The 17,280-nt window shown below is 51.1% G+C and overlaps 8 protein-coding genes across 8 annotated transcripts; 3 read left to right on the top strand and 5 right to left on the bottom strand.

Moving 5' to 3' along the window:
* Positions 1-24: 24 nt before the first annotated feature.
* BKA58DRAFT_393958 (uncharacterized protein) lies at positions 25-1,652 on the top strand. The gene is made up of 3 exons (XM_046171143.1): positions 25-556; positions 610-1,195; positions 1,259-1,652. Exons 1-3 carry the CDS (start codon positions 452-454, stop codon positions 1,510-1,512), a joined length of 945 nt encoding a protein of 314 aa, XP_046020508.1. The 5' UTR covers positions 25-451; the 3' UTR covers positions 1,513-1,652.
* BKA58DRAFT_57169 (membrane transporter) lies at positions 1,443-3,547 on the bottom strand. Its single transcript, XM_046175554.1, has 3 exons — positions 3,219-3,547; positions 2,588-3,097; positions 1,443-2,537 (listed from the first exon to the last, which is right to left on the bottom strand). The coding sequence occupies exons 1-3, from the start codon at positions 3,408-3,410 to the stop codon at positions 1,662-1,664; spliced, it is 1,578 nt and encodes a 525-aa protein (XP_046020507.1). The 5' UTR covers positions 3,411-3,547; the 3' UTR covers positions 1,443-1,661.
* Positions 3,548-4,017: 470 nt separating this feature from the next.
* On the bottom strand, positions 4,018-5,480 carry BKA58DRAFT_57167 (26S protease regulatory subunit 8). The gene is made up of 2 exons (XM_046175553.1): positions 5,080-5,480; positions 4,018-5,032 (listed from the first exon to the last, which is right to left on the bottom strand). The coding sequence occupies exons 1-2, from the start codon at positions 5,312-5,314 to the stop codon at positions 4,098-4,100; spliced, it is 1,170 nt and encodes a 389-aa protein (XP_046020506.1). The 5' UTR covers positions 5,315-5,480; the 3' UTR covers positions 4,018-4,097.
* Positions 5,481-5,727: 247 nt separating this feature from the next.
* On the bottom strand, positions 5,728-7,963 carry BKA58DRAFT_325128 (uncharacterized protein; the record flags this gene model as incomplete). The annotated part of the gene is made up of 5 exons (XM_046167994.1): positions 5,728-6,074; positions 6,120-6,240; positions 6,303-6,725; positions 7,604-7,769; positions 7,821-7,963. 5 exons carry the CDS (start codon positions 7,961-7,963, stop codon positions 5,728-5,730), a joined length of 1,200 nt encoding a protein of 399 aa, XP_046020505.1.
* A 978-nt stretch (positions 7,964-8,941) lies between these two features.
* Positions 8,942-9,961, top strand: BKA58DRAFT_325433 (uncharacterized protein; the record flags this gene model as incomplete). Its single annotated transcript, XM_046168010.1, has 2 exons — positions 8,942-9,227; positions 9,294-9,961. The coding sequence occupies 2 exons, from the start codon at positions 8,942-8,944 to the stop codon at positions 9,959-9,961; spliced, it is 954 nt and encodes a 317-aa protein (XP_046020504.1).
* A 297-nt stretch (positions 9,962-10,258) lies between these two features.
* Positions 10,259-11,023, bottom strand: BKA58DRAFT_414878 (uncharacterized protein; the record flags this gene model as incomplete). Its single annotated transcript, XM_046172514.1, has 1 exon — positions 10,259-11,023. The coding sequence occupies one exon, from the start codon at positions 11,021-11,023 to the stop codon at positions 10,259-10,261; it is 765 nt and encodes a 254-aa protein (XP_046020503.1).
* Positions 11,024-11,348: 325 nt separating this feature from the next.
* BKA58DRAFT_57202 (uncharacterized protein) lies at positions 11,349-12,508 on the bottom strand. Its single transcript, XM_046175555.1, has 2 exons — positions 11,884-12,508; positions 11,349-11,830 (listed from the first exon to the last, which is right to left on the bottom strand). The coding sequence occupies exons 1-2, from the start codon at positions 12,400-12,402 to the stop codon at positions 11,624-11,626; spliced, it is 726 nt and encodes a 241-aa protein (XP_046020502.1). The 5' UTR covers positions 12,403-12,508; the 3' UTR covers positions 11,349-11,623.
* A 762-nt stretch (positions 12,509-13,270) lies between these two features.
* On the top strand, positions 13,271-17,277 carry BKA58DRAFT_57153 (uncharacterized protein). Its single transcript, XM_046175552.1, has 5 exons — positions 13,271-13,456; positions 13,544-13,650; positions 13,700-15,811; positions 15,862-16,470; positions 16,523-17,277. Exons 2-5 carry the CDS (start codon positions 13,590-13,592, stop codon positions 17,041-17,043), a joined length of 3,303 nt encoding a protein of 1,100 aa, XP_046020501.1. The 5' UTR covers positions 13,271-13,456; positions 13,544-13,589; the 3' UTR covers positions 17,044-17,277.
* The last annotated feature ends 3 nt before the right edge of the window (positions 17,278-17,280 follow it).

Below are 17,280 nucleotides of genomic sequence, written 5' to 3'. Positions count from 1 at the left end.
CTTCTCTCCGCCCTGATTTCCCCACTTTACGCACTTTCTAAATGTCCGTGAGTCCGGCATGGCGCTGCAACTCACATATTGAGGCTCACATTGATGTCTTGTAGCAGTCACGTCATGCGCCCTGCCAAGGTCTTAATGCTCGAGTCGCGGCTTCCCACTGGACAGATCGTTTGCGAGCGGATATTTGCAGCCGCGTAGCTTCTATCGATGTCTACGAGCATCACTATGTCGCTATGCCAAGCTACATGGTAACGAACATGCAGTATAGCTCGTGTAGACCCGAATCCTCCGACCGGATTTCGTCCACATGCTGGCCATACAAAGCCTAAGGTGATGCCGTTGGAAGGATAGAAAGTACGCTACCAACTCTCAGTAGCTTCTGCAATTGTGTCACCTCCCAGTAACTTCTATTTTTACCCCTTTCATCAAATATCGTCAATACAAGCCAGTCATGGTCACTGTAGCAGTTGCCGGAGGCACAGGCGGCATTGGCCGCACGATCGTCGAAGAACTTGTTCGGCAAGGCAAACACGAAGTTTTGATTCTGAGCCGAAAGGTATGGGTACAAACCACTATACCTCCCCAAGAGCTTTACTAAGGAATGCCTAGGCAAGCAAGCTGTCAGGCCTCGAATCCGTGCCAGTGCTAGAAACAAACTACGACGACGTCGCATCGATGAAAGACCTTATCAAGAAATACAATATCGAAATCGTCATATCCGCCCTCCGACTCTTCGATAAAGCAGGCGCAGACTCGCAGATGAACCTCATCCGCGCTGCAATCGACGCCGGCAACGTAAAGCGCTTCATGCCCAGTGAATACGGGGTCAACTACTCGCAACCCGGCATTCTCGATGTGTATCCCTCAGCGAAATGGTGGCTTGATGCAGCCGATCTACTGCGCAGCTCCTACATTGACTTCACACGCGTCTTTTTAGGATGGTACTCAGACTACTTTGCTATGCCGCACGTCAAGTCCAATATGAAGCCTTTCAATTACGCTTTGGACTTCAAGAATAGGAAAGCTGTACTCCCGGGTGATGGAAATTCGGCGGTCTCATTCATGCATTCGACAGACGTGGCAAAGTATATTGTTGCAATGTTGGATGAGCAGAAGAAATGGCCTGAGCTTAGTCCTCTTGCTACTGACTCATTGACGTGGAAGAAGGCTGTTGAGATGGCGGAGAAGATTACTGGTAGGTTGTTTTTGGCATATGCAGCATGACGAATGAAGAAGAAGCTGACTTTTTGGATGGCAGGCACAAAATGGGATGTCACCTACGATACCATCGAAAATTTGGAGAAGGGTAAAGCGACGGTGCTTGAGCAATCAGAAGGCTCGTATGAGTTTCCTGTGGAATTCATTCAACCATTGATCGTCGAGTTCAGCCTCATGGCTGTACGTGTGAATATGGATGCTTCGAAGGACGGATTGAGAAACGATGATTTCCCTGAGATTCACCCGATTGGTGTTGAGGAGTTGATGCAGAAGGCTTGGGGAAGCAAGCGATGAGATCAATGGGGTATTGTGCGGGCTGGAGTCGAGCTCGTAGAGAATGTGTATTTGCATTCGTAATTTCGTTGTATATGTCGGTTCTAACTGCAAGAAGGCATTTATGCAATGTATCTTCCATGCCCCAAACATGCAATCAGTCTCTTTCTCTACATACTCGCCTTCCCCCTACTCTCAAACGGCAATATAAGCACCAAAGTCCCTGCCGCAATAAACAACGCTCCACTCACGTAAACCGGCGCACTAGTCTCCAGATCCGCAAACATGGCGACAATGGGCGCCATAATACCAAACACCCGATTCGCACTCGCCGTAATAGCATTTCCCGTACCGCGATCTTTCGTTGGGAAGATCTCAGGAGTATACGCATACAAGACCGCATACATGATGTTGCTCATGAAGTTGTACGCACAGTTCCATCCTAAGAGGACGTTGGAAGTGAGCGCCGTGGTGGAACACAGCAAGAAGACGCCAGTCAGGACTGTGGAGAGGGCTAGAGTGCCTTTGCGGCCGATGTGCGGTGTTTCGACGAGTACTGCACCGAGGATGCATCCTGGTACGCCGAGTACAGCGATGATGAGACTGTTACGGTAGGTGATGTAGGTTGAGCCGTCGCCGAAGTCGGCGCCGCGAGTGGCTTGGATATAGGGTAAGAAGGCGTTGTAGAGCGGGTAGCCAAGGCCGATGAATGCCCAGATGAGTGTGATGGTGCTGGTTGAGAAAGCGAGTTTCTTGGTTGCGAAGAGAGCTTTGATATGGGAGCTGTCCAGCTTTTGGAGTTTACGCTTGACTGCTGCGGTGGCAGTACCGGTCTGCTGGGTCGCACCGGGTAGCGCGTAGTTGTTGCATGATTCAAGCTCTTCTAGTGTGAGGGTGCACTCTTTACCGTTGCGGCGGGCGACTTCGTGGACGATGCGGATGGCATCTGCGTCTCTGCCCTTGCCCATGAGGAACTTTGGTGACTCGAAGATTGTGAAGAATACGAAGCGGCCGATGAACATTAGTAGTGCTACGCCGCCCATGACCTTGAAAAGTGTTAACGAGTACTTCCTAGAGGATGAAGATCAGTACTTACGATCATGAAGTACCGCCATCCCATGTTCTCTCCTCTCGTGCAGTTGGTATCTGTCTGCTGACAGGTGAGGTTTCCGAGCAACGGCCACGCCACGAGTGTAGCAAAGACTTGCGCGAGGGCCCAATAGATCGACAGAATAGTCAACAAATACTGATGGCTCCCCGGCAAGAACTCCAGGAAGATGGCGGAATCTACTGGCAGGTTACCACCTACGCCAACAGACCACAAAGCAGCAAACGTGCCAACAGCAGCAAAGTTAGGACTACTCGCTGCTATCATGCCAAACACAGCGGTGATGCCAATGGTAAGGTTGAAAGCCCATCGTCGACCGAAGATATCACAGCCAAAACCCCAGAAGACGGCGCCGAATAGAAGTCCGATGTTTTGCGAGAGAGAGAGTAGTGGTGGGCGTGTAGGTTGAAATTCATTGGTGATGGGCGTAAAGATTAGGGATGTTACTATCGGCCATAGGTTGTCCATTGCCCAGCCGAATCCAATCACGATGAAGAGCTGGGAGAGGTCAGTTTGTTGGATGGAGCCGGATACAGATGAGGGATGGGTACGTGGAAAAGGTTGGCTGTGCGAAATGTATTCACGATAGATGGGACAGTGTTGATGGTGGAGTACTTACCTGCCATTGATACCTCCCCATACCTATGTCTTGCATTGCCTTATTTAGCATCTTCGCTTTCGCTTCGTACACGGGATCCAACGACCCATCTTCCAAAACGCTCACCGGCGCTTCTCCATCTCTTGCTACGGTTCGCGCTGAAGGCTCCTTGTAACTGTGCGATTCATCCATCTTTACTGGCGAGTCGGCCATGATTCGTTTTCGCTTTCTGAAGCGGCATGTAAGCGCAAAGAGCGTGAGAGCGGAGGTTAAGCTAGATCGCAATAAACAGAGACAGTCGAGTTAAGTCAAGGTAACAGGTGGCGAGGAACAGTGAGCATTAGCGTCGCTAAAGAACTTAGTGAATGGGAGATCTTTAACGGAATGGTATTCGATTGAGCCAGTGGGTTGGGAAACTGCATGGCTAGTGTAACGACTTATAATGTTCCTTGTCGCGCAATCGGGCTTCCCGCTCACGCAATACCACGCAGACCACGGTACACCACCACGATGCGCGGGGTAGTTCCAGGCGCCATGGTTGTACTGCGTCCACACATGTGGTCCACGCACGCGATAAGAGTATCGAAGCCGTTGTGACTGTGCTGTGGTAGGCGATAAGCGATATCAAGATGGTCACGATCTGCAGTGCATGCGAGGTGGTGTGGGAGATGGCGGGCTAGGTCCTGCGACGGGAGTTCCTCCGCGCTAGAATGACGTGCCGTCACGCCCAAGATAACCATGCGAGATCCACGTTAACGATGATCGGAGTCTTGAAGTTCGGTAGTCATTATTTGTTCAGACCAAAGATCTGTACGTCTATGTTTGGTGTACATAATCTCGACGTAAACACCAGCAATGCATAATGCAGGCCAGTGCAGTAGCAAGACCATGAGACACGGTCTACTTCCAAAGCTTGCTCAAACTGGTCGCCTTGTCGTCGTGCTTGTTGAGCACCTTAGCGGTCGCCAGATCAAAGTCCTCCTGTGTGACGTGCACTCTCCTCTCCCTGAGGGCGTACATACCAGCCTCGGTGCACACACCCTTCAGCTCAGCACCTGAACATCCATTCATCTTCTCCGCGACCTTTGTCAGGTTGATGCCACGCGTCAAGTTCATGCTCCTAGAGTGAATGCGCAGAATGTCGGCACGCGCCTCGACAGTTGGCGGGGGGAACTCTATCTTTCGGTCGATACGTCCGGGTCGCAGGAGGGCGGGATCTAGGATGTCAAGTCGGTTGGTCGCCATGATGATCTTGATGTTCTTGGTTGGCTCGAAACCGTCCAACTGGTTCAGCAACTCCAACATGGTTCGCTGGACCTCGGAATCACCACCTGAGCTTCCCTCCACTCGACTTGATCCAATACTGTCAATCTCGTCCATGAAGATAATGCTAGGTGCGTGTTCTCGAGCCATGACGAAGAGTTCACGGACCATGCGACTACCCTCACCAATGTACTTTTGTACCAGCTCGCTACCAGACACACGAATGAACTTGCAGTCGGCATGATGTGCAACCGCACGCGCAAGCAGAGTCTTTCCTGTTCCGGGCGGACCGTATAGCAGAACACCCTTGGGCTGAGCGATACCGAGCGATTCGAAGAGTTCGGGATGTTGCAGACCCAGCTCAATGACTTCCTTGATCTCCTTGATCTGCTGATCCAGACCACCAATCATGTCGTATGTGCTGTCGGGCACCTTCTCAACCATCATGAGCGAGACGAGGGGATCGACGGACGAGGGAAGGAGCTTCTCGAGCTTGTAGGAGTCGCTGAGGAGAGTGACGCGCTTTCCGGCAGTGAGTTTGCTGATATCGACGCTGTCCGCGACATCGACGACTGCTTTGGTTAGTCTTGGTTCGGCCTGATTTTGAGGTTATACATACCGTATTTGCCTTCAGGGTGAACCTTTACGAGCACCTTCTTGGTACCCATGACCTTTACCACCTCTCCAACGTAGGATCCCGGTTGCTGCAGAAGGCCGAGCTCTTCTCGCAATAACCGTACTCTTGAGTTATAGTCATTACGCTGAGCCTCAAGTCGTCGTAGCTTGGCCTGTCCCTGTATGATCTCGAGCTTCATCGTCTCGATCTTGTTGTGGAAGAAGGTATCGAGCGCCATGGCTGTGGCGGGCGCCGGCGGCGGTGATTAGGCTAGGGTGTTGTATGAGGTGGGTTTATATCTAAGCAAATCGTGTGGCGAGCGACGGCGAAGACGGTGGAGTAGAAGTTGTGGGTGAGATAGCGATGGCGACTGGTGCACCTTGGTGTTGACGCCTGTGACGGCGTGGAAGCTTCCGAAGCTGGCCATGGTCGGATTAATGTTACGCCGGGCCACTAGCGCAAACGCGTTGGAGGTACGCGTGACTCTCTTTCACGTAACCACGACCTATGTACTTTTATCAGTCGCATTCCACTATCTCAATTTCGCCTTGTATGGATGAGGTATCATTTCATTATCATCGCGCTATTCTCAGACCATACGAGACGAACATAGGGCCGCCATATCCAGCCCCGAACCCTCACAGCAATCTCTCACCGCGCGCTCACCTGCCTTAGTCGCGCGAGCTCGAGAAGTATCGACAACGACTTGGTCGTCGTGCCATAGTTGATCTGCACACTCTGCTCCTCGGCCACATTGTCCTGGATTCTCAGACTGCTCAAATGCTTATATATATCTGTATCCAGCGGAGCATTGACCTGAACAGCGTAACCACGAGATGCATTGTTGATAACAATGCGTTCAGTCTTGACGGGAACTTCTCGTGGCGATACTTCTGAGTCATCGACGAGCGTCTCGTCTTCGCTATCTTCGTCATCACCATGAACCTCCTTGTCGAGAGCCTTGAGATCCGCAAGAGTCAATGGTACATGACCATCATCTACCGTCATTAGCCTGGGTACGACATGACCAGTCGAGAACATACTTGACGCACGTCGGCCCTTCAGCAATCGTGCGATTCGGAGGCCCTTCCAATCCTGGACGAGTTCCTTGAATGACTCATCGATTCGCTCTATGGCTTCTGCATTCGCCACAGCTTGTTTGTCCTGCAAATATGGTATCAGGTGTCAACATATGTTTTAGGTTATATGTAAAATGGGAGTCTTACCATGGTGCGTATCACCCCTACGTGGGCGACTTTGATGGACAATAGAAGCGTAGCCTTCACTTGGTCCAGCTCGCCCATGATGTCATTCAGCCTCTTCTCGTCTGCTGAGCCATCCACTAGCTGGCGTGTAAATTGGATTATCTTTTTGGTGGTCGTCACATCAATCGTCTTGATCAAGGCGGCCAGCTTCCTTGAGATGGCTTCCAATCGAACTAGCTGTCTAGCGACACTGGGTGTCTGAAGATCATCCACGTCCTCTATCATGCCGACGATCGCTTTGATGCTGTCGAGCTCGCTACGGTGTCGAGCCAGGACCTCTGGAAGACCTTTCTGGCGATCGTTTGCCTGACGGAGGCGGCCGAAAAATCGACAGGCTTGCTCCACGAGTGCAGTCGTAGCTTGGATCGCAGCCAATACTTCAGCCTATTACGAAACTTAGTTTGGTCACTCCTCGGAACGAAGTGAACTCACCATGATGTTAAAGGTATCAGTTGAAATTCTTTTGGAGAAGGGCAAAACGACCAGAGATTGCGCAGACAGCTCAGAGGGCGCGGGACAGCACTTAATGGCCAGCTGAACTTACCCAGAGCGTTATTGGGGCGCAGTGTCGATTGCGAGTCGACCGTAAGTACGGTTGGTCCGGTGACAGTTCGCAGCATGCATGCAAGATAGCGACCACTGATTCGCCCCCGCGAAGCGATCTGCAGCCATAAATGCACCCCAAAAGAACTCCAAGTTCGCACTGCCATTGGCGTCCAATGAGGATGGACATCTTTCTGAAGGGAGCGGCCCAAAGCTGACATTACTTGTGCATAATGCCACGTCTTCCCTGGAACCCCGGACGGGAAGACGGTGGAGGTTGCACCTAACTCCAATTGCCGCTCCTTGTCTCTTCGCTTGTCGGTTTAGCCAGACCTGACCGAGCCAGCACCGAAGAGGAGATCAAACTGGCGATGCTTAACAACATAGAAGCGATATATGGTAAAGTCATCTTTCTCTTCTTCCGGGTAGCAGGCGAGACTGACATAATCATTCGTGGGCGGAAGGTGGATCTGGTCTGAGCTAGCTTCTATCGTGAACGAAGAACTCCTGTATACTACGAGGCTCAGCCGACGCACGATTCTCTCCGCGATGTAATTGTTTGCGATATCGGGTCGGAACATGGCGAAGACTGGGTGCCGACTATCATTCTTGCTAGGCTTGAGGATCAAGTTTTGTCCTTGGTGGACAGACCGATCCGAAGCGCGTATCTAGTCGTCGTCAGCCGCCACCTTTCAAATGCGCACGCTGGGTGCTCTTACTGGGAGTTGTGCAGTGAACGTTGCGGACACCTTCGACGGAGCTGAACTTTTCAACACCTTGCGTACGTCCGTCATCGCTATGCATCTACTCGGTAATGCTGATTGGCTCACAGGGGGAACGATCTTCGGATCCCAGCCATACTGATAATTTACGATTAAAGTATTGCTTGGAATTGTCAGGAGCGTGTTCAGTCCATTGTAGCGGAGCTCGACTTACATGCTGAGATTGTAGACGTTGTCTGCCACAGTGCCGTTGATTTGAAGAGCATCACCGCTGGCGATATTCCGGCTGACAGACGCTACTCCCGTCATGACTTGGACTTCCTTCGACGTACGATTAGTAGTAGACATTTGCGACATGTTCGACGGCGCCCACAATATTTGCTGGATAACATCAGCTATGAGGACGCTACCTATGGAATTGACCGCACTCGGATGCCTCAGCACATACGATGAAGGAAGGCTGTGGAGCTGTGATTGGGACAAGCCTCTCGCCAGTCGAGCGGGGTTCGAAAAAGCCTTGACCGGTGTGCTGCAGGCTGCATACGGCTGCCTCAAGGTTGCTGGATGATGTTCTCACAGCCCTGTATGAACGTGCAGCTCCGGTCAACTCGCAACGGCAAAGCGTATTTTCAAGCGAATCATGACCCTGGATACCGATGAAACGATAAGCGCTTCTTGGTTCCTGTGCAAGTCTTCGGCCTGCGCGCACATCACCTTCTGCCTTGCCGCGAGACTCGTGCTACACGCAGTGCGCTTCGCAGGATCATCAGTTCCTTACCTCCTCACGCCACGGCAACCATGAGCGACAATGGACGATTGCGCCTTAGCTAGCGCTGCTTTCCGCAGCGTCCCAAACCCCGTCCGTGCGACATCAGTAAGCCCCACCTAGATGCAGCCCGGTCGCCTCGACTGCACATCATGGACCGCTATCATATACGTGAATATGTCGCGGAGCTGGTCGACCATAGCCCAGAGCAGGCCGTAGAGATTCTTACTAGGTGCTGTGAAGAACGGGAGAGGACCCTCCAGGAAGTATGCTCATCCCTGATACGATCAAGACCAAAGCGCAACGAGTCTCCCTTACCTGTCGGGAACAACATCAATGTCACATTCCCACCACGTGTTTCGCCATCTTCACATGGATCGCACCACACTGGAACCGCGCCTCCCCGCCAGGGACCGCCACGCCGCTTTCCCTCGACATCATATCCGATAAGCCCTCCTGCTACAGCATCATCAGTAACATCTCACTCTACCAGGGACGAAAACAGCGCGGTAGAATACATCTTGCTTCCTACTCTCGTCGGCACTAAGGTCGTAGACTACAAGGTCCGAATGAGACCGGCCTCGATCAAGCACAGCGTGATACGCGGAGACGTTGTTGGCAGACGCCACCTCGAAGACTCCTTCAATATAAGTCAGGCCGGTTTGACCCACGTGGAAGTGCCACACCGCGTAACCGGAGAACTTCGACTAGTACCAGTCTCATGCGCCATTGAGCTCACATGGCGCCAACCTCATTCCAACTCCACACACGAAACTTTGTTTTACGTGGTATCAAAAGAAACTCTTGACATAGACATCCTTCTTGGCTACGACGATTCGGGTCAAGAGATTGCAGGTGTGTATACGTTGTAGCGATAAGTGGGTTATGCGCTTTGGCTGACTAGATATGCGCTTCTGCTAGAATACACGCCTACTATCGTCCCTCAGTCCCCAGCTCGGCAACCTTCAACTTTCCAGAACTACAAGCAAGATTTCCGTCCCCTTGCCCCGACACCACCTCCAGCATCTTTTCATCGTTCGGCAGTGACCTATGACGGCGCAAGTTCCATCCACCGTCAAGACGACCGATACAACCCACATCATTTGGTAGAGCCCCTCATCTCCCGGCAGCAGTCTTACGCAAGGGATATGGAGGGCCAACACTCTTCACCGGCGCCTACGGTTCTCGACACGCACATTGAACATCCACATCCTCTTCGACCGAACGTTGGCCCCAGCGCGCCGGTTCGAGATGCAGATCCTAAGAAAACTACTGATAGAATTAGATTGAGTGTTATATGGGACGCGACTACTCTGAACGTATGGCTAGATCTCAACGAGTACGGCGAAGACTTCTACCAAGCCTTCCAGCAACAGGCTGCAAAACAGCGCAAGGACATACTCGATCGAACCACTATGAGAATTCAACTAAAGAAAGACAAAACCCTACCATATGAGGAAGCCTACTCGCTTTCTCTTGACGAGGACGAGTTGGAAGCAGATTGGGAACCGACCTGCGAATGGTTGAATGCGAACAAGAGAGACAAAATGCCGCATATCTATGGGGTGGTTGAGACGGATGGAGGGTGAGAGTTAAGTGCCTACCCGGATTCTCAAGCTGTAAAGCCACATCATCACTCCGACATCTAGCGCTGCTTGGACAGACGAGCGCTTCTGAGAAAGTTGCCGAGGTGCTACCGCTCTCGACGTATGCGACGAGGCTGTGTGCGTCTAGATGCAACACGGTTATGAGCGATAAGGTCAGTGTGGCATGCGAATTGAAGAAGAAATCAATAAAAACTAACGAGGAACAGTGGGAGTGAATGAGGCTCACGGCACGAAAAGAGGTTTCCATCGCCATCGCCCAAAACTACACGAATTGCCTACTTACGTAAACCTCTCAAACCCGTCCAGAGAACTATCTATATATTCGGGCACATCAAGTACGGCCAGTGATCTTGGAGGAGGCGAGAAGCGCCTCGACCATGAGGAAGCTGTCAAAAGCACCCTTAGAACACCACCAGATGTTTCATCATCTGGCTTGTTGAACGATTTGACCAGCTTCTTTATGCTCTTAACGAAACCATCCATCTCATCCTCCCACTCCGAATCGTAGAACTCAACGCCGTCGATCAGGAGGAACATAGCGCTATACTCCTTCCGTAGATCTCGTAGAAGGTGCGCGAGCGCGTCTGTGTACGTCTCAAAGTCCAGCTCTCTCATCTGCGCCTTTTCGTCGTGTCCAAGAAATGAGAGTAGAGGCCGCCCTCGTTCGCCAGTGTGCCCATGTTTATCGCACAGTGCGAGTAGCTGTACGAATAATGCTCTTGCCATGATTGCAGGTCCAGAGCTTACGGTGCTTCGTCCACAGAAGAAGAGAAGGACCAGCGTGCGCGGCGCCTGTTCCAGCTTTTCGTAAAGAAGCGATACGAGAAAGCTCAGCGGCGAAGTCTTCTCGAATGCGCCGCGGCCCTGGACGCACAGTATCTGTGATTTCTCTGGTCCTCCCAGCCAATCTCGAAATCCGGTGGTATTGCCCACCCAGCCGGCGCGGTTCTGGAATTTTGTTGAACTATTCAGTCCATGCTTGCGTACCATAGGGACTTCTGATACATGAGTATGCTTGGCCGGGTTTAGTCGCAGTTCTTTCATGAATTGCTGCGGAGTGGTCGCTGCCTTGGCGACTTGCTCTTCAAGCTCCATTATCCTTTGTTCTAAGCACGAGTCAGCATGCGACGTGCCATAGAAAACTTCTGACTTACGCTGACTTGCGACGTTCAGTTCTTGCTGTCTCAAGACTTCGGCATATTGCAGTTTCTCGTCATGCCCTCTCTAAAGTCAGTGTCGCGGAACGGGGGTTCAAAGCTCAGACTGAGGGCTCACATTTGGCATTTTTCACCACGTCATCTAGAGTTTCCATGAGTGCGTTCATCCCTTTCCCATATGTCTTCATCGTGTCTTTGTACTCCGCCTGAAACTCAATCAGACGTCCATCAATGCCGTGCATTGTTGAATTGGTTTCAAAGTTTTGGGCGTTGGTCTGGAGTACTGTAGAGAGTGTGGCTCGTTGAACCCAGGCCGAATATAATTGAGTCTCCTCTAGGAAGCGAACTTTGGACTGGCGAATACCTTTGAGGCATTCATCGATCGCCTTTGAGTAGTTACTGTTCTTCGAGAGACTGTCCCTGGTGTGTTCTAGAACGTCAGTACTGAATCTAGACGCAGTTGTAAATTGCGTGGTAATGATTTGGTCTACTCACTCCAGGAAGACTGCGTATACCATCTGAGGATTTCCTCCAGGGCCAGAAGGAGATTGATGTAGATGTCGTTCACACACAACTGTATGGTATTACGTCCGGGATAGAGTGTCTGGTATTGCTCGCACTGATTGACGATTTCGGGCACTTCTTTCAACAGTTCCGCCATCTTCTCGCGGATTTCAGCATGTTGCGTCATGGCCTGTCGTGGTGTTAGCTCCCGACATGTGGTGTATTTGACTGAAAGTCACGGACCGTCAAGATCAATGTTAGCCCTCCACAAAGGGTCTTATATTCTCCATCAGGCAGCAGGCCGACAAAAGACTGTATAGACGTCGCGTTATCTCCAACGCGTCGAAATGCGCGGCGTATATGTCCCCATGTCGTATCATCCTGGTGGGAGTTTTCAACCACCAGGTGTATGTGCTCAGTGATCTCTTCCCAGTCATGACAAGAGTTCAAGTCAAAGTTTGCTATCGCCTGGTTTTTGGATTTCTTCTTCGTTTTCAAAGCTGCGAGGGCGTGGGCGAAGCTCTCCGTCGTTGCAACTACTCTTAGTTTGCTCTCCCGTAATGCTTCTTCTTCGTGGTCGAGCACCGCCCCACCAAAAGCGAAAAGGGGGGCTACGAATTTTTGAGAGCTAGGATCGAAATTGCATGGCAGCTCGCCTTCGGCGTTGCGGAATCCTGCATCTCGGTTTTCGATGAAGTCGACTGATATTGGTTGCAAGGAAGGAGTGGGGAACCCGTCATCGGCCCGTTGGTGGGGCGGCATGGTCCCCTAGAGGCAGCAAAGAATTGGCTGCATAGAACCGCACAACTTGTGGTCGTCGAACGCGCAGACAAATCGCCTATACATTCATGCCATGAGCTTTGGACGCGTACTTCAGCGCCCACTTTGTGGGCGCAGGCAGATACCTGAGTTTTTCGACGAGGCTGAAAGTTCCAAGGCTGACACGCGCGCCTCGCCAATGAGGTCTGCGGGTACTACACCCACAGTCTGGCGGTTCGCATCTATCGTCCAATTCCGGCGACTGCATTCAGCTGACAGCATCGATGCGGAATCCTTTTGGGGGCCATATGGCTGCCTGCGTCGTGCTTATTGCAGGCTACCTACAGGTGCCGCTAACGGCCTGGCTCTATGCGTCTGATCATACAATAGCTCGTAGGCGGATTCGATATACAGAGCGTACGACTGCTGTATTTCAACATCTCGAACTGGTTCATGATCTCTCTGAACGACTCTTGGAACACGGTTGCTTACCCGCCAGCATTCTGGTACTTCGTGCATCTGCACATGTCAGCACGGCATTCTGTCATTGGCGTTTAGATAGGCTTGAAACCATGCCACGCAGACGCAGTCCGATTCCGCGTCTTCTCCAATCACACCAGATCGCCCCCAATGGCTAAAGATTAAGGGCTCGCCGACGTATGCTCGATGAACGCCACTCTCACGTCCTCTAGACCTTTCACAACTATAATTGGAATCGAACAATTGGTGCAATAATTGGGGGTGGTCGGGAACTGACCAAATAGGTAGGCATCACTCGCGGCACCGGTCATTAGACTGAACCTTGCGCTGTTTATGCATGTAGCGACTGCAAGGCGTCATCTGGACCTCGGGTTCTGCTCTCTCGGTACGATGGTGCAGGATAAGGCGTTACTGGGTAAGCCATCTTACTAACAGGTACGGACATGAGTTGATCCCGCACTGATGAACACCTCCCACCCGTGCCCTCTGTACGCTGTGTGTTTCATCGTAGAGGTTTTGTATGCGGCGCTTCGTGAAAGCTCGCTCAACAACCCAGGCCAGTTTTATGTGCTAAAAGGTAGGTCTCACACCAGCGCATTCACTTTAAGTATCATTCTGTCTTGAAGATCAAAGAAAAACATTTTCTAACTTGCGACCAACTCAGATCGTTCCATATCATTCATCGATTTGGAAGAAAAGTCGACGCTGCAATGACTGGCTCTGATGACTCAGGAGTGGTACTCTCCGCGAGTGATGAGCAAAATGAACCGAGTACGTCGCACGTTTCCTTCTGCTCTTTCAGTTGCTGAATATACGTCAGTTGAGGTTAGCGCGTCCGGAGAAGTCCCTACCATGTCTTCAGACAATGTAGTCGAGTCTCGCAGCGATGCGACACCTACTAAGCTCGACGAGAGCTCAGCAGCACCGGCTCCAGAGACGAAGGGCGACAAATCGCAATCGGAGGATGCCAGCGTTGCGAAAGCATCCACGGACGACAAAGGCAAGGCTTCCATCAAACCTGAACATAACGTAAACGATGTTTCAGACGCCGACAAAGGAGACCTCAGTGACGGTACGGATATCGATGAATATCTTGAAAGATACAGAACAAAGTACGACAACATGAAAGCGCGTATCAAAGTAGTACCGAAACGTGTAAAGCAGTCTCACCAGTATACGACAATCTTGGAAGAAAGACTTTCACTCCTAGAGGATAGAACCACGGCTTTTGACAAGAAACTGCGCAGAATAATAGATGGTGTAGACGAGCCTCCACCACCGCCTGATGAAGAGGAAATTTATCTGAAGCCCGAGCTCAGATTCCAACTCTCGAAAGGGCTGAAGCCCGTACCTGGCGCACCAAAAGTAAGCGAGACTCACGAAATCGACGTTTTCGTTGGAGAACCAGAAGTGCAGAAGGGTGAGAGGTTTCGACGACGAAAGACGCAGTCCAACGCCTTGGAAGACGATGGTGCTGATGAACAGGAAGTCGCATTCGATCCAGCCTCGGACCGCACACCTCAATCCATCGACGAGAAAAGGCTAAAGGATGAAATCGAAAAGGCTAAGAACAAGCAATTTCCAAACCGAGTTCGTTTCAACGCCGAAGGGGTGGTATATCTGTTCCGGAAGTACCTTGGTGGCAACAATGGCTCATTAGACGATATCGTGCTACGGCCTTTCAAACCTCTACTTCAAAACAAGGAAGAGATACTGAGTGTCATGTTTGAAGTGGTTTCAGCGCTGACTAGAATCGTCAATCAACGCGGAAGGAAGGGTGCAGAATTGGCCACCGATTCGAAGAATTCCGAAGAAGCCAAAGATGTAGACGCTGGAGCCAAGACACAATGGCCTCATGTCATTCCCGCCTTGATAGAAAAACCTGGGCACATTGTATTACAGGAGCTCAAGAATGCTCCTGATGCCATCACGACAGAAGATTGGGATATTGTTCTCAAAGAGCTTGATCTTTTCGACGAGAAGAACGGGTGCTCAGGGGAGAACATGAAAGGCTGGCCAAACTTGGCCGAGGTTGAGAGGTCCTTTGGATGCTTCAAGAGCCTGCTGGACGATTATCTGATACCTGGCCACATGGAATATCGAGAGCGTAAGGCCAAGAGAGTGCGGTTCTGTGATCTATGGCATGTGTTCCAAACTGGCGACCTCGTAATTACCAAACGATTGGCGAGCTTGGACGAGACCGAGACCCAGGATCGGCTCGGCATGAGGGTTCTCATGACAGCTGGTGGTCGAAGGGTGATCATGTCCAAACTTCCCGCCCCAGTCTTGCCATCTCCTGTCAATCTATCGAACTCCAAAGACAGGATTGAGCCCATTAATGGTGTCAACCCATTCTGCATCCATGCATATTATCTGGACTTCAACGGCTCCAGAATGGTTCCTGTACGACGGCGGATTGTGATTGCTCCATACAACGGCGAACGAAATATTTCAGATCTTGAGGTTGTTCCTATCGAGTATGCGGCTTCTGCACTTGATTCGCTCGAAAAGCGAGGCCAAAAGTTCGTCAAAGCCGTTACAGCTACCACGGCGCCTTATGTGGATTGCAAGGGTCTCGAGCTCCGCACTCGGGAGGAGCTCAACGACAGAGTTATCGTTGACATGAAGAGTTACCTTAGTACGAACCCTGGTGAGATTCCATCGTACCAGGAACCAGAAGAGCTTGACATATCAGAGACTAGCGATTGCCCACTTGGAACAGGCTGCAATTACGCAAGCCTTTCCTGCTACCACCGAACTACGGTTGTGCATGATCAAATGACAGATCTTGCAGCCTATCAGGAATATATTGATGAGAAGCCCGTGTTCAATCCGCTGTCAGACACGCCAAAAGCTGGTCTCATAGAGCCTTCGGATTTCAGCATTTGCCATTACCGCGTCTTTGCTTACAAGCTACGTTCGCGTGAGTGGGGTAAGTATCTAACTCCATCAAAGTGTCAAATTTGCGCTAATACTTGGCAGTGCATGTGAATGTCAAGCATCTCGAGCCACCACAAGAGATCGACAGGAACAGAGGATTCGAGAAGTTGGTCCTGTCGGAGGACCACAAACACATTCTCGAGTCTCAGGTCCGAGAGCACTTCCGTAAGAAAGGTTCACAAGCCGTTGGGGGGAGTTCGGAGAATGACATGGACTTGGTTCGAGGCAAAGGACAAGGCCTCATCATCCTTCTTCACGGTAAGCACCCTTTCGTAAGTGTCGAAATATGTGACTTACCAGACTTAGGGGCTCCTGGAGTTGGCAAGACTGCCACTGCCGAATGCATTGCTGATCTGATGGAGAAGCCGCTCTATCCTATCACATGCGGCGACCTCGGAAGCTCGGCAGAGGACGTCGAGAAGAACTTAAAGAAGCACTTCACGCTGGCTAGCCGCTGGGATTGCGTGATGCTACTAGACGAAGCCGATGTCTTCCTCGCCAAAAGAAAACTTGAGGATCTTCAGCGCAACAGTATCGTATCGGTATTTCTCCGTATGCTGGAGTACTACAAGGGTCTACTCTTCCTGACGACAAATCGCGTTGGTACTTTTGACGAGGCGTTTACATCCCGGGTGCATATCTCGCTGTTTTGTAAGTCATTGTCTAACTTGTCTCAACAATCGCACTAACATGAGTACCCCAGACCCCAACTTCGACAAAGACACCACGCTCAAAGTGTGGAAAACTTTCATCGATCAAACTAAGTTTGTGCTCGAAAGTAGCGGTCGCACCAACGTGACCGTGGATGCGGAAGGTATTGAGAAGTTTGCCAAGAAGCACTGGAAAGAGAACAAGCAAGCACGCTGGAATGGGCGACAGATCCGCAACGCTTTCCACACCGCAGTTGCTATGGCCGAGTTCGGCGCACGAAGCCGAAAGACTGGCGAAGACTATGATGACGGCAAAGATGTGAAGATAAGCGTGGGCAAAGTTGAGTTTGAAAAGATTGCCAACACCGCTAAAGAGTTCGGTGTTTACATGACCGAGACAATGGGGGATGCTGACTTCGTAGCATCGAGAGATGGTTTGAGAAAGCAGCAGAAGGAGCCAAAAGAGAAAACGAAAAAGAAGAAGAAGAAGAAGCAGTCCAAGTCGAAGAAGCAAAGCGAATCGAGCTCTTCCGAGAGCGAGAGCGAGGACGAAGATGAGTCTGACAGTGATTAGTAGGCTGGAAGAGAGGAACTCAAGTGGACAATCTCTTATAGCGCGTTCTCCTTAGTTAAATCGGTGGTCTCCATGACATCTCTTTTGTCCAGTGAATCAAGTACACAATGACATTGCGCAAAGATATTGGTCAAAGGAGGATAGTCCTCTGGCGTCTAAGCTTGCGTACCTGGTCATAGCGTCCCACGTCATCCCTCTCACCTGCTGAGGCATCACGTCGTTCGCGCACCCACCTCA

The sequence above is a fragment of the Alternaria rosae genome (genome assembly GCF_020736505.1).
Source record: "Alternaria rosae strain MPI-PUGE-AT-0040 chromosome Unknown BKA58scaffold_12, whole genome shotgun sequence".
Lineage (NCBI taxonomy): Eukaryota > Fungi > Ascomycota > Dothideomycetes > Pleosporales > Pleosporaceae > Alternaria > Alternaria rosae.
This window is presented reverse-complemented; position numbering and strand designations above follow the sequence as displayed.